We start from the raw sequence: 16,537 nt of genomic DNA on the forward strand, positions 1-16,537 counted from the left end.
GCTCTGGCAATCGACAACAAAAAAATAGAAGAAAATGAGGGAGGAGGTGAGATATATATAAAGGAGGATATGCACAGAAGACGAAGCAATGCCCTCGTCCAGAAGTGAAGCCAATTGAGTTGTGCCACGTGTCTAAACATTAAATAAAGGTTGCTTGAGGTAATCACCCATAAATGATTTTCTCTCTCTCCTAAAAATTAATAATAAAGTTAAACTCCATACCTTGTTAGCTTGGGCTGACGAAGCTATGGAGTAGGGGGCAGCTGATAAGGATAAAATTGTAAATATACTCATTGATGTCAAGGCACAGAGTGACGTTCCAAACAAACCTGTCGGTTTGTTTTATGCCCACTGACAAGTAACGATAGGAAGTCTACAGCTTTAAGTTGACGAGGTCAACTGGGGGAAGACGAAAACCTGACGACACTAAGCTGAAGGAGATACACGAGACTGATGGTTCTGGCATAATCTTGGCTTGGCCTCCTCGTATGCGTATATAAGGAAATATCTTGTGCCCCACGGCCAATGTTAGTCTCCTACAAGGAAAAGATTCCACAAAATACACTTATGAGGACTCCTATAAGGAAAAGACTTCTAAACCAAGAGGTGTCAACTCTCTGCTACTATAAAAGCCCCAAGACTCTCACTAACCAAGGTACGCATAATTCCCCCTAGTTTTAGCACTCTAGAGTTTTAAGAAGTTCTAACTTAACCTTCAAAGGGTACTTGGCCGGCACCACACCGGTGCTCTCTGTTCTTTTCTTTTTTGTGCAGGTGCTATTTTGAGTACGTGAGGACTGTGTGACTTACAATTGATTTTCCGGCATCATCACACTTGTATTTGGTATATGATATCTGGTTCTATAGAAACCGATTATGGATGGAAGGAGTGTTCATTGATCCTACCACGGTGTTCCCTGTAGCTAAGCAGCTATGCGATGAATACAAAGCCCACAAATCAACCCCACAGAACCCAGGACAGCCTCAGATTGCTAATTGGAGCTATCGTTTGGACAAAGTCAACTTTGACGGTGCAATCTTCGTAGATATTAATGCTTCAGGGATAGCCATTTCAGTGAGGGATTTTGAAGGTTTTCCCATTGCTGCTCTAAGCAGGAAAGGGAGAAGGGTGGGCAGTGCTGGTGAAGCAGAACTGCTAGCTGCCCAAAGAGCTCTCGTCTTTGCAGGGTGTGCTTGACTAAGGTTTGTTTGGAGGGAGACTCCAAAAATATTATTTCAGGTAAAGGAACGTTCAGAAGACCTCTCGGCCTTGGACCCTATATTGGTAGAGCTGAAGCAGACCCTTTGAGCTTTTGATTCTTGCTGTGTCAACTAGGTGCCACGCCCTGCCAATAAAGCTTCTCATGCTTTGGCACAGATGGCACGTAAGTGTGGCTAGAAAGAGACTCCTCCTGGTTTAGGGAGTCTTCTTGTTTATGATGTATCAGTTTGATTTTCTTTAATAAAATTCTGAAGCTTCCCATTAAAAAGTAAAAAACCATCTACACACCCGCTCTAATGTTGAGAATTAAGTAGTCTCTGCAGTTCTACCTTCATAACCCTTTCTACACACTGTCTTATAGTTTATAAATGACTGATTTCCACCATCTACACATCGGCTCTAATGTTGAAAATGGTCAAAAGATTAATATTTAAATGCACTTGACATTAACAAGCCTGGTTTATTCAATGCTATGCAATCTTTATCATTGATACGGTTACAAAACATGCTACCTAGAATTCTTTCCTGGGATGACTTCCATTATGTTTTTGTTTTAGTTATAGAGAGTAAAGACTATAAAGTGATATGAATTTAGAAACAAACAACTCACGGTGATTTCAATTCTGGAATAAAAAGGTCTTAGCTAGCAACTAATTAATAGGTTATGATTTAAACTTTCATATCTTCAAAAATAATATGATTGTATATCACCTTACCTGAGAGAAGACGCATTTGAATTCAGCAACAAACTGACATTCTGCACAATAATAAACGGGTAACAGTGGATCTCTTTCTTCCTCACAAGCATGACAATAAAATTCATCTGTCTCATCTTCCACTTCCTCTGGAAGAGGTGAATTTGTAAGGAAGAGGGGATGTATAATATGATCTTTGTGTTTAATGGTATATGGTAAGGGACCACAGTGAAGATGGAGATTGAAATCACAGTAGAGACAAGTGAAGGCATATGATTCAGAAATATTGGATTTGCAAGCGCTGCACTCAAGTAGATTAATCTCTATTACTATTTTGTCGGCGTCCCTGAATTTTTGAAGGTCCCCGAATTGTAGAAGGTGACTGTGACCTTGATATGTTATGGGAGGCATCACCACAGTACTGCATTCAACGTGCAAGATAAAATCGCAATTGTAACTCTCACAAATGTAGGCAATGAAAAAGGCATGCTTTCGACAGGAATTGCATTTTCTGTATCTTCTTGAAGAATAATGACTCAGATCCAGCAGGGTGAGAAGGTGGTATTGATGGAAGGGATGGTAGATCTGTTGTGGGAGCTCAAGGCATGATTTGTGAAAGTAAATGTACTTACTACAAGTACGGTAGTTGTTATCTCTACCGTAGTCACAAACATAGGTAGGACCTGTGCAGCCTTTCTCACATAAACGGCACGGGCGGACTTCTTGATTGTTACGGAGTGACAAAGGATGTCCGTGGAGGAAATGCTGAATCTGAGTTTCAGATTTGATGCTGGTACTGGTGGGCAAAACCAATAGAGTGCAACCAATATCCATCCCAAAATCATGGCAATGTTTACAGCTATAGTACCAGACCCAAGCGAACTCTTGATAACAAGCTTCGCAAGTAATATGTAGATGTGCTGGTGTAGCTGAGAGGGTGAGAGGATGGGGATGATAGAAGTGATGCATCTCTGGTGGCAACTTCCTCTCAAAACATGGTCCATGGATAAACAAGCGACATTCCCAGCAACCATAGGTTGGATCAGGATCGGAGCTGCAGGCTTTTCCACATACGACGCACTTATAACGCTCCGTGGGCACCTTCTCAAATAGTGCCAATGGATGGTTGTGGTTAGGATGTTTTTTATCAAGTTGCTCTTTCCCTTGCCTCATAAAAGCGCATTCACGATCAAGTTGGAAATTGCAGTCGTCGCAGCGGTAGGCGAAGCCCAGCCAATTCTTATTACAACCACCGCAACGAAAGAAACTATAGTTGTCGACATAGAGGCGGTGTCGCTGTAGGGTAAGTGGGTGTGGTGGGTGAAAGGGGCTTTGCACCTCTTGCGGGAGCTTGGCACATGACTCGTGCACGCCGTATCTACAACCATCAGCACTGCAATTGTAGGTCTGAGTACCAATTGAGCCCAATCTTTTGAAGCATACCGGGCAATCTTTCGAACCATACTTCGGCTTACTCAGCGATAACAGATGATGAGGGTGATCGAAATATTTAATCTCCATACATATAGAACCTCTCCCTCTTCCTCCTCCTCTCTATCGTATTTTCCTCCCAAATAACAATATGAGCTTTTAAGTTTCAATTACATTACATTTAAAATACTATTTTGCAAAGAAGAATGAGTAAAGTAGAGGGTTTCCTTCCATCACAGTCTGGTTGGATTCCCCTTCCTCCCTGTCTGTTATTAATATTTTTTTTTTAAAGTCTTTTGAGTAGAGTTTGTGATATGCATTTACATTAAAACTTTATTTCCTCTTTTTTATTTGTGTATCAGTGTATGTTTGTTTCTCAATTAAAAAAAAAAATTATATAATTGATTTGGTTAAACCTTATTTCGTGAGATAAAATGGATTTTAAGCAATTGGCCAGCTTACTTGCGACTGGCTTTCACTTAGGTGTCAGACCAAAATGTGGTAAATGTTATCTTTCTATTAGTGGTTGGAGCATTTTGTTCTTAACAAAAAAAAATAAAGGTAGCTTGTTTAAGTCGTGGTATTGATTCTTAGATTGTTATCATTATCTCACGCAGTCACGCTTGTTGCTGAGTCTAAGACTCCAAGCAACTAATATGCCGATTCTAGATGCTATTTTTCTAATTTAACCATTCAATTTTAAATCCAAACAGCTATCCTTAGATATGATCCATTTTGCTTTATTCATCTGTTTATTTCCGAAACTCAAGTCCCCCTTTGTAGAGTTTAACGTCCCCAGTCTCACATCTTGATATTATCAATTAAAGGCTCAAATATTGAAGTCATATATATATATATATATATATATATATATACACACACACACACATATACATACGCTATTAATAAAAGGATTCCCTTATTTTGTCTTCAAATTTTGGCATACCCAAATATTCTCATACAAATTCTGAAATAACATACCCTTTTAGTTTAATTTTTTCCTACAAAAAAGCAAAATATGTTAAAACAGTAATACTATTTCACATACAATAGAAGAAGAAAAAAAATTGTTATTCTCACCACCGATTTGTATTCAAATGTCTGATTACTATTTGTATTTGTTATCTATTTAAATTGAAATACTTCAATTATCTTTATAAAAAAATATATAAAAAATTACTTCTTCCAAAAAAAAAGAAAAAAAAAAAAAAAAAAAAAACCCACTACTTCACATAAAAACGACTCATTTTTATCCCAAAATTTCTATGGTTTTTTTTTTAAAAAAATTCTATAAAACATTTCAAAATTTTTACATTTTTTAAAAAAATTCTATAAAACATTTCAAAATTTTTGTTATCCAAATTCTATACAAGTATCAGAAATCCTCATCCATCCACACTAATGTATATCATCTTTTTTTTTTTGTTCAAATCTCAAATTTTCTTACTTATCACAATTTTTATTCCAATCAATAAATTCATAATGTTCTATTGGGTTTCAACTTATTACGGTTCTTTATCTCATTTTTGAACAATTTTCTATGTTACCTTACATTCTTTTTAAAAAAAAATACACATGGTTATTTATATATCACTTTTAAGCATTATAACACTAAACAAAACAAAAAAAAATAAAACAAATAAATTCCTCTAAAAATAAATAATAATAAAAGAGTATTATTGCACGCACTTTGCGCATGTAATGAGTCTAGTATGTATGTATGCATGTATATATTTGCATTCTTCATTAAAATTTTAAAACTTACACAATAAGCTACTTTTCCTAAAAGAAACGAAGGAAAACAAAAGAATGTAGGCTTTCATGTGCCTGTTTCAACATAAAAAATAATAGTCGATATTTTGGTAGAACCGTATGAATAAGCAACCTTGCCCTGTTCTCCCGTAAAAGCAACCTTGCATGGCCAAGTTAACATGAAATTAACCAACAGCTAAGCAAGAAGAGATTCTATAAACGTCTTTAATCATAGAGCTTTAAATAAATTAAGTTATTTATAAACAACTTTACATCTTGATTTGACTAGAAAAAATGTTTATGCTCACTTATTTAGCAAATAACTCAAACTCAAATCCAAGTTTAGCTTTAACTAATGAATGAGCAAAGCTCAAACAAAATAATGTGTTCTTGAAGAAACGTATGAGTATAAATCTCGATTTGAGTATATGTAAGGTTGAATTTAATCAACCATGTGTTGGCTTTATTCCATGACAAATTTGCTTGTAATATAGCACTTAGAAACCTTGTATTTAGGTGGGAATCATGTAAGGGTAGTGTGTGAGAGAGTGTGAAGAAATGCTCAAGACAGTGCAGTGAAGCAGAGACTCGCGGCTAGGACTCGCGGGTGGCTCGCGGCTTGCAAGCCGCCAAAAGTTGCTCACGTGCAGAGCATGCAGGGGAGCTGAACAGTCACGCCACCTGGAGCACTACACGACAAAAATCCAGACTGGCCATTAAGTTAGCTCGCGACTTGAACTCGCGACTCAGTCAAGTCGCGAGGTCAAGTCGCCAGCCAGCCCTGTTTTTGGAAAAACTGACTCTTCGTATTCCATTCTCACACCAGTATAAATACCCCTCATTCCCACAAGATATGTGTGGCTATTCAGAAAGAAAAACCCTAAGAGAGGTTTCTTCAAAACACCCACCCAATTAGAGAGAGCTACTCATTCTTAGAGAGAAACCTTTGTAGTCTCTTCTCATTCCCTCTCTCATTGTCATACCTATTGAGATGAGATTTCTATCCAAACACTACCCACACCCATTTAGAGTGTTGAGTGGTTTTGGAGTTTTGGGAAACATTGGAGGATGCCAAGGATGGCGGATGCTACGGTCTAGTAGCGGAATCCGGTAAGCTAGAAAAGAAAAAGGTTCGGCGCAACCTCGTTGGAGCAAGAAGCTTGGAAGGCTTAGGTACATCGGGTAGATTAGGCTTGGAGGGTCTATTGTTGTTCATGTATCCCAACTACATTTTCTAGTGGATTGTTTACCGCTTGGAGGGCGGCGGAGAGGTTTTACGCCGAGGGCTTCGGTTTCCTTTCGATAACACATCGCGTGTTGTCTTTGTGTTTGCATCTTCCTTCCTCTCTATCTTTGCCTTTTTATTTATCTGCTGTGGATTTTAATCTGTTATGGCTTAGATAGTATTTAATCAATTTCGTATGATAGCATATGTTAAGTTTCCGCACACTAGTTGTTTGACATATTGCTTGAATTGATTAAGTTGTAATTTGGGGGTCTAAACGTTCAAAGGTGTTTTTACACGTTTTTGAACTTTCAGTATATATAAAATTATATATTTATATGTATACATGTATAAAAAATACTTATATATATAGGCTTCATATAGTATTATATATGCTTATAAATAAAACATTAAATTATTATTCGTAATTTATGGATAATATAGATATATTATTTCATGCTAAAAATTATATATAGCTTTCAGCAATGCAACATTGATAAATTTAATTTTTATAAACTCATAAACAAAAATCATTCTAACTCAAAATAAAATAATGACAAATATAATTTAGTTCTTATTTGTTAGTGTAAACACTAAATTTCAAGTTTGAAAATCAAACAATCGAAATATTTTGACAAATGAAAATTTATATTAAGGAACGAGTAGGTACAATTCTCTGCAATTAAATCATATTACAACAGAATACTCCTTTGGTTCGATCTCTTTGAAAAATCTTTTATTCAAGTATAATCTTTATTTGAACACTAGATGCTCCTCAATTTGATTGGGAAATGGATCGAGAGATCTTTGAAACAAAATTACAATGTATCTATAACTATGTGTTTGTTAGGAATCCTTCATTCTTTGTGTTCTACAAATCTTCTTTGTCTTCGAAGATTGTAATGAAAGTTCTTTGGGGGCTTTAGAGGCTTGAATTCGTAGATCTTCACTAACTTGCAATCTCTTGAAGTTTTTGGATGCTTTTGAGTTTGATTTCAATACACTTTAAAATTTAGGAGGATGACTGGAATGCTTTCTCTTCAAATGTTCTTCGTATTCAAAGGTTGAAATTCTTGAAGTTCTTGGAAGCTTTGGAGCTTGATTCCAGCAAAGTTTCAAGACTTCTGAATGTGTTTCCACAAGACTGATGAGAGTCTCTATTTATAGGGTTTTCGGGAGGTTTGATGACACGTGATTGGCTATTATTGATGACATGTATTATAATTTAAATGGAGGGACTTTATGTCTTATTCTCCAAGGAACACATGGCATTATTTGATTAGTCAAAGCGTTTTAATTTAAAATAACACATGGCAACATTTAATTAAACTGCTTATGTCATTTAAATTAAAAATAATAACACATGTCAACGTATAATTGGCTCTTAGGTATTATTTGTAATTTTTATTCAATGACACTAAGTAGAACATGGCGTCTTGTAATTGGTTGCTTTGATCATACCATATGGACTTAATGGTATGATGTCACAATTTGTGATTGATTGAAAATTTTCACTCTCTACAGTTAGCATAAATTTTTGAGTGTAGAAAATTTTAGGGTAAATTATGTATTTGGTACTTAACCTTTATTCTATTTGTAAATTTAGTACTTAATCTTTTAAATGTGTTAATTTAGTCTCTAACATTTTGGTATTGTGTCGTCTTTGCCGTTAAGTGATAGATGGAAAATACTAACGTGGCTAATGGTCCAAATATAATATTATTTTTTCTGACATGTAGACTACTGCTGGAATGCCACATCAGCATAACTATAAAATAAATAAATAATAAATAGTTAAAAAAACAACTCTTTGAGTAGCCTCATGTGCAAACACGTCAGACTTTATTTGGGATCAAAATCCCTAATTCTTTCGACCGTTTCAACCTCCTCCTTAAATCAAACTAGAGAGAACTGTGAGTCAGTGAGCAACTAGACGTAAGTGGGTGAAGACAATGAGTACCACTAAATATCATCTATATCTATATATATATATCTAAAAGTGAGGTGTAGCATTTATTATTGCTACACTCCTGTTTAGCCACCTCATCCTTCACGTCATTGCCACGGTTAATTATTGGGTATTCCTAAAGTACCATAAATGCGTATTCCCTCATCTCACATAACTGTAGGTTTCACTAATTAAATTTATGGTGGGACTCACAATTTATGTGAGAGGAAAGAGTATATATTTATGGTATTTCCAGAGTATTCAATAATTTTCCCATCGCCACATCATTATTGTTTTTCATATTTATTTTTTACTTTTAATTTTTTTGACAATATTAAATATATAAATACATTAGCTTTACAAATTCATCTTAAGCGGTTTTAACTTTACATATTCACCTACTTTGATTTTGATGTTATAACTAAGTATTGTCTATACATGTTCCTCTTAGACAATTTTAACTTTACATATAATTTTGTCCATTTATCCTTCTTTATTTTGACTCTTCTTATTCTCATCCCCTTACTATAAATTTGTCATTTTCTCCCATTTTATGTGTATTTTCCCACACAAAAAGGTTATTTCTTGCCCTCTCTCTTCTTCTTTTTTTCATTTTTTGTTGGATTTTTTAAGAGATTTGTACTCCCATTGTCTTATTATTGACTAATTTATGTGTTACTTGATGCAAGTATTTTTTTTTATCATTTTATTTACAACACAAAATAGTTTTAATGTTGTTGATCAAATTTAGGGAAAAATCATATTATAATATGTTCATATTTTGTGTTGTTATCAAGTTTTAGTTTATTTGGAAAACAGTAGGATAGTCTGGACAATACGATGAAGAACAGTTAATGCAGTTGAAGAAGATGGTATTTGTACAGTTTCCTTTCACTATTTGTAAATATTTTGTTTAACAATTAGCAGCAAATTGTTATGTCTTCATTATATGATATTTTTAGATGCTTGAGCAATTGTTTTAAGCATTTACGAATATTTTGTATTGCTTATATTCCTTATCTCATTTGTGTATTCTTTGAGATTTTTAAGAAAACAAATTCAATTTTGTGTTTAAAATTATTTATTTATCTATTCATTTTTTATATGTTAGATTATATTATGATAGTATTAACACAATTGTGGGAACCAGGAATGAGGCCGTTGGGCCTTAACTCTCTTGGGCTCACAATTTATTTGTAGTGGGCTTGAGGATTTCCTACTCTGGGTCGTTCTCGGCAGAGAGACTCAAAGCAACACTCAGTTTCTTCTTCTCACTTGACTGTTTTCTCTCTATTTTTCTGAACCCCCTCTTCCTTCCAAACTTCTGCTATTTATAGCCAAGGTCAGTGGTGAGATTACGATTTCAGCCTCTGTTAGTGCTATTGAAGGTCCAGTATTATCTGATTTAAGTGGATTTTTAGGTGAGAGTGGGGTGCAACGATTATGGCCTTGGAACTTGGTTCCAGCTTAGTTGATAGTGCTCGGCAATGCAGTTTACCGAGCATATCATGATTTACCCAGACACGGCTAATACGCTTGTTCGGGAAAGCTTATGCCGAGCACACATCAAAATTCAAGGCCCAAAATTGGTTTTTGCGCTAAGGCAGATCCAAGAAAGGCTTAGGGCAATGGGGCTGTTCCCGTTGGGCCTGGGCCCAAGGGCCTATATGGGTCTTGGGATCTCGGTGCCGTACAACAATACTTCTTCTTTTTACAAAAAAGTTTCTCTAAATTTCCCCTTTGTACTCTTGGTTACAATCATTATATATAAAGTTATAACCATCACTTTTTTTTCTTGGGAATAATGACATATTTCTATTACATCACTTCAAAATCTTATTAAAACTTTTGAATTTGATTATACATTGGATATTGGGCTTAATCACATCACATTTGAAATGTTTTACATCTTCAGAAGAAAAAGTTTGACTTTGAAGTGATTTTTATTTTTCCCTTTCTTTTTTTGAATTGTAGTTTTTGTTGATTTTTTTTTTCATACGTTTTTGGTGTTTTTGATTGTACAGTAGATACAATTGGATTTTAAAAAGTTTGTTTAAAACTAAAAATAATAATTTTCAAATTTTATATAATTTTTAATGATACATAAAAATTTTGCTACCTTTTGAATTCTTGAGAAAAATTGTATTGTTTTTATTGTGGTACGACAAAAATGATATATATTACATTTGTGATTGTTCCTATAATAAATGAAAATATTATTATAAAATACATTACTATTTATTAAATTAGTTCATACTGCAAAAAATAAATTTAATAAGATCATCCTAAAAATTTTATCATGCGCAACGTGCAAATCCGTGACTAGTGGTACATAAATGATAAATGAGGCAGAGTAATACAAAAGAAATAACATACGTCCATGCCTTTTCTTTAACAGCTTATAATAACGTATGAATAAGTTTGGTATTTAAATACATTCCCCTTACCCAAATGCTGCACAATCAAAGCGATGAAACAATGATAACTAGATTTGATTTCTTCTTCCCTTAAAGGCCACAGCTCACCTATAAAGTAAAAAAGTGCCCGCGTTCCCATACTTCAATATCGAAGCCTCCCTCAAGCATTCCTTAAATAAGTTAGATTTTGTAGATTTTGCAGCTATTACGTTTTTGCGATTATCTTCAAGAGCCTGAATCTCTGTATCAATTTTATCAAGGGTAATATCTACTTCTTTTCTAACGTGAAGACCAAGGTAAGCATGTGCAACTCTCTTCAAATGATCAAAGGCGAATTGAATTCTAAATTCTGCGAATTGTAAGATCTTCAAGCATGTCCACCAATTGAGAAGCAAATTTTCTGTGATATTCACAACCTTCGTATTTATCATGCTATATATACACCCACATAACATGTTAAGTAAATACATTTTCACCCTTGGCCTTAAGATGGACGTGGCACTAATATCCTTGTGTTTGGAAAGCAAGTGCTTGAGGATAGGGACCAACTTCAGAGTTACCATGTAATCCCCGACATTGACAACCTCTTTTTTAGGAGCCAACTCAGGACTAACCTTGGGAAACTCCCCTACATTATTAAATGGTGTAGGAATTTTTGTACCACGATCAAGAAGCTTCATGAATTGTGTGTAAGTCTTATCAGAAAATAGGAGAGTTTCACCTGCACTATCTTCATCATAGCCATCCTCTTTAGCAATAAATAATGTCCTTTCTCCAGCCCTCAAAACACTATTCAATTGCTCAATCTCATCTATACTCCAAGATTTCAAAATATCATATAGAGTTAAAGGTGTCTTGACTTGTTCTTCTTTCTCTTGCGCCATCTCTTTTGCAATATTTTTAAAAGTCAACTTGCCAAATTGTCCACTAGTAGTCCTCAAATCTACATCTCCATGCTCTCCCTTTAGCAATAATATTAACTAGAAACAAACCAAAGATTAAGTCAAAAGTACACACACAAAAGCACAAATTAAGACCATAAAAGTGCCTATTCATTCAATAACTACTTTGGTTCTGCAGCGGTTTTACATGTTGCTTAGAATACCTTGACTTGCAAAAAAAAAAAAAAAAAAAAAAAAAGGAAAATTAGATTACACTTTACCATTTTAAACTATATTTCAAATTATACTTTGCACCCTAAACTTTTCAAATACACATTTTGCATCATAAACTATGACCCTTGTTACAATTTGCACGTGCATTCAAAAAATTTAAGGTGCAAAGTATAATTAAGGATATAGTTTAGGATAGTAAAATGAAATTTCTCCCAAAAAAATTATATACATAATTATTTTTACACCAATTTATTTTGTCCGCCCTAAAAAATTGAACAATTTGACTTTAGATTCCCAAGAATTTGGGTTTAACAAAAATAATCTTAGCCCCCCAAACATAATCTTTAACCGCTTAAACAAATGAAGAAAAAGAAGAAGAAGAAGCCTAAATAACATTAAAAATAGCTCAAACAACAATAAATGAACAAAATATTCAACAAAAGGCCCATTCAAAAATAAAAACCCTAAATCATTCAGATTCATAACTCATTTAACACATTCCATAAAAATAATCCTTAAATTTATTTTTCCAAAAAAGATACCAAGAGAGATACCATGATTGTGAGTTCTCCTTAGTGGCTCCGACAACTCTACTCTCCTTAGTTTTGTAGTCGTAGCAACTCTGCCCTCCTTAGTAGCTTGACTTGTAGTCACAACAACTATCATTCATTGCTCTCTCTCTCTCTCTCTCTCTCTCTCTCTCTCTCTCTCTCTCTTCATTTTTCTCTTCTCTATCATCATTTTAGACTCTTTTTCACCTTATTACTCTTATCTTAACATATTCTCAATTCTCACTTTATCTTTTCTTTTATAAAAAACAAATTGTAAAATTTTATGTATTTGTGTGTTTTTTATGTGATATCAGTATATTCAAGTTCTCATTTTATTATAATTAGTATAATTTAAGTTACTTAATAGCTATCCTAAAAAATAAAAATAAAAAAAATCTTATAACCACCACCACTTTGGTTGTCCAATATCAAATTGTATAGTGCTTTGAAAAAAAAAAAAAAAACTAATAGAGTAGGCTTTAACCCCTGTTTTTGCTGTGCTCTTGTGCTGCCATGTTGGATTTGGGATTTGGAGTCCTAAGGGTTGCCTTCTTTCCAAATTTTTTTTTTTTTTTTTCTTTTTGTTTTTCTCCGCTCTTACGTTTAGCAGCTGCTTTATTTTGCCAGACATTCCAACTGATGACTACCTTGTACCTATGTTTTGAGCCTAAATCAATTTTACTAGTAGAAATTTTTAGTTCTCTTCTGTTTTCAAGATAGTTCTAGTTAAAGATACATGTACTCAGTTATTTGTTGATGCATGATAGAAGTCTCTAGATTAACAGACTAGGGATGATTAAAGGCAAAAAAATCTTCATGTATTTTGTTAAAAACAACAACAAACAAACAAAGCCTTAGTCTCAAAATTTTGGGGCCGGCTATGGATTCTCAACAGATTAGTTAGAATCGGTCATATGAATTTTGTTATTAAAAAAAAGGACATTTAAATTCGATGGCCTTCTATTTTATGTTCTTTGCATATATTAACTTCATATATTGGTTGAAATTTTCTTAGGCATCGTGTGGGTTTATGACTAATCTATACAATTTATAATAATGGAGGATTAACTATTAATTTTGCTAATTTCATATTGTGAATCATCATCAGCCTATTTCAAACATTCCTCTCCTTTTTTCTTTTTCTTTTTGGCTCTTATAACTTTCCATTATTACCCATCATACCATCACTCTCCTCCAACCCTACTCCTCCATTTTGACTCCTTGTCCTCGTTATATCCAAAACTTGAGATAAATGGTGTAATCCGAGAAAAGATTCATAATTGTCAATGGAGTTGAACTTAAAAACATTTTGAGTTGGTATCAATGTATGCCTAATTGCTCCATCTATAGTTCCTCTGATCATATTTTATAAACATACCAAGCCACTCCGAATTGACCTTGTAGAACTAAGATGTTGATTCTTTAAATGGTTTATATTGTCAAGTGTACCCATTTCAAATTTTATTCCAACCCTCTCTCTCTCTCTTAATCCTATTCTCTCCATTTTTTTTATTCATAAATTTGCTATTACTCCCTTTACACCTCTCTCCCATTCAGTCCGTGTTCTGGCTATAAAAAAATGTGATTACTTTTTCATTCTCTCTCTTTTCGATTTTCTTCTTTCTTTTGGTGGATATTTTATTTTTTATTAACTCTGCTTTGAGTTAATGAGTTTTTGTGTTTTTAGCAACTTTGCTTTGGGTTTATGCATTTTAGTGTTTGGTTTAATTTAATTTGGGTTAATATTTAGTGTTTTTGGACGTTGAAATTTGAGTTTATATCAAAACACAATCTACTTGGCTATGTATTTGTATATTTCTACCAATAGTTTGACAAATCGATTATTACAAAATCTTTATCTTACGCCTTTGATTTCATTTTAATATTGATTAAGATAATCCTATAATCTAATGATGAATTTTGTTTGCTATCATCAAGTTTGGACATGCATGGAGATGGTGATCTCCTTGAGAGGAGAAATTTGAAATCGACCAAAATAATAATTTTGAAGTTTGAGAAAGTTTAGTCTACTAGGACACAAGTTATCTCAAAAAGAATAATAATAGTAATAAAACTCACTCAAATTATGCAAATAAAGAGTAATTGAGATAAAAAGAGCAAATTAAAAGATGTATTTGTAGAGAGAGAGAGAATACTTGAAGAAGTTCTTGCATTGGTAGAGAGAGATACATAATGAATATTAATGGGTGATGCTTGTATTGTATGCAATCAAAAAATAGGGAAAATATTTAGGGAGCTCAGAGAAAATTTTTGAGTGTTAGAATCTCTAAAGATGACTAATCCTAATCTATTATATTTGGAAAATTTCAGAAAACATATTATACATTACACCACATTATAAATAATTACATATTCTTGTGCACTACACGTGTCTGCAACTAGTAAAATGATAACAAGACCTCCACTGTGTTTTTTACTTTAGTAATTGGATAATTGGATTAGATTCTTAAAATATTAAGATTGTATACTACCTTACCTCAGAGAAGACACATTTGATTTCAGCAACAAATTGACATTCTGCACAATAATAAACTGGTAATTGTGGATCTCTTTCTTCCTCACAAGCATGACAATAGAATTCATCTGTCTCATCTTCCAGTTCCTCTTGCACAGGTGAATTTGTAAGGAGGAGGGGATGTACATTATGATATTTGTGTTTAATGGAATGTGGTAAGGGACCACAGAGAAGATGGAGATTGAGATCACAATCGAGACAAGTGAAGGCACATGATTCGCAAATATTGGATTTGCAAGCACTGCAGTTAAGTTTATTATTCTCTATATTGTGGTCTCTGAATTGTAGAAGGTGAGCGTGACCTTCATATGTTATGACAGGCATCATCACAGTACTGCATTCAGCATGCAAGAGAAAATCGCACTTGTGACCCTCACAAATGTAGGCGAAGCTGCAATGGCCATATAATATGAAAGTATGGATTGACTTGCGACAGGCATTGCATTTTTTTAAATGATAAAAATTTTGCTCGACCAGGGTGAGAGTGAGAGGGTGGTATGGATGAAAGGGATGACAGATCTGTTGCGGGAACTCAAGGCATGATTTGTGAAAGTAAATATTCTTACAATTTCCATCTCTGCCACAAACATAGATTGTAGGACCTGTGCAGCCTTTCCTACATACACAGCAATCAGCTACTTTTTGATCATCAAGCTTGTTCTTATTGAGTGACAATGTATGTCCGTGGAGGAAATGCTGAATCTGACTTTCAGATTTAGTAGTGGTACTGGCGGCCAACACCGAAAGAGCGCAAGGAATATCCATCCCAAAATCTTCGCATTGTTTACAGCTATAGTACCAAATTATATTCCAACTCCACTCGTAACAAGCTCTGCATTTAACATTTCGAGGTGTAGTGGAGAGGGTGAGAGGATGAGGATGATAGAAGTGTTGGATCTGTGGTGGCAACTTCGTCTCAAAACATGATCCATCATGGAGATATAAGCAACATTCCCAGCAACCATAGGTTGGATCAGGATCTGAGCAGTATTTTAAACATACAGGGCACTTATAATGCTTGTTGGGGACCTTTTCAAAGAGCAGCAATGGATGTTGTTGGTGGTTAGGATGTTTACGAAGTTGTCCTTGGCATCCACCTTCACCTTCTATTACCTTTACCGGCCCCATAAAGGCGCATTCAAGACCAAGTTTGAAATCGCAATCGTCACAGCTGTAGACGAAGCCCTTGTCATACTTACGACAACCATTGCACTTAAAGCTATAAAAGTCGAGGCGACCGTGGATCAGAGGTCGCCGAAGGGTAAGTGGGTGTGGATGATAGGGGCTTTGCACCTCTCGCGGAAGCTTTGTACATGATTCGTGCACTCCGTACTTACAACCCTCAGTACTGCAATTGTAGTTCTGAGTACCAATGGAGCCCAACTTCTCTAAGCATATCGGGCAATCGATCAAATCATACTTCGTCTTACTCAGCGATAACAGATGATGAGGATGATCGAAATATTTTATCTCCATATGATGATATCTCTCTCTCTCTCTAGAGTATACTATTTTCCTCCCAAATCACCAAATATCAATATTAACTCATATATAAAGAAGAATAATGAGTTGAGTGCTAAATGGTGCAAGTTGGATTCTTTCCTTGTGTCTGTTTCTTTTATCATAAACAAAATGTGAATTTAAC

General features: G+C 34.5%; 1 protein-coding gene across 1 annotated transcript; it reads right to left on the reverse strand.

The window, feature by feature from the left end:
- Positions 1–1,528: 1,528 nt before the first annotated feature.
- On the reverse strand, positions 1,529–3,438 carry LOC115961445. Its single transcript, XM_031080429.1, has 2 exons — positions 1,939–3,438; positions 1,529–1,621 (listed from the first exon to the last, which is right to left on the reverse strand). Exons 1-2 carry the CDS (start codon positions 3,436–3,438, stop codon positions 1,529–1,531), a joined length of 1,593 nt encoding a protein of 530 aa, XP_030936289.1.
- Between the last annotated feature and the right edge of the window lie 13,099 nt (positions 3,439–16,537).

Source organism: Quercus lobata, chromosome 9 (assembly GCF_001633185.2).
Source record: "Quercus lobata isolate SW786 chromosome 9, ValleyOak3.0 Primary Assembly, whole genome shotgun sequence".
Taxonomy (NCBI): domain Eukaryota; kingdom Viridiplantae; phylum Streptophyta; class Magnoliopsida; order Fagales; family Fagaceae; genus Quercus; species Quercus lobata.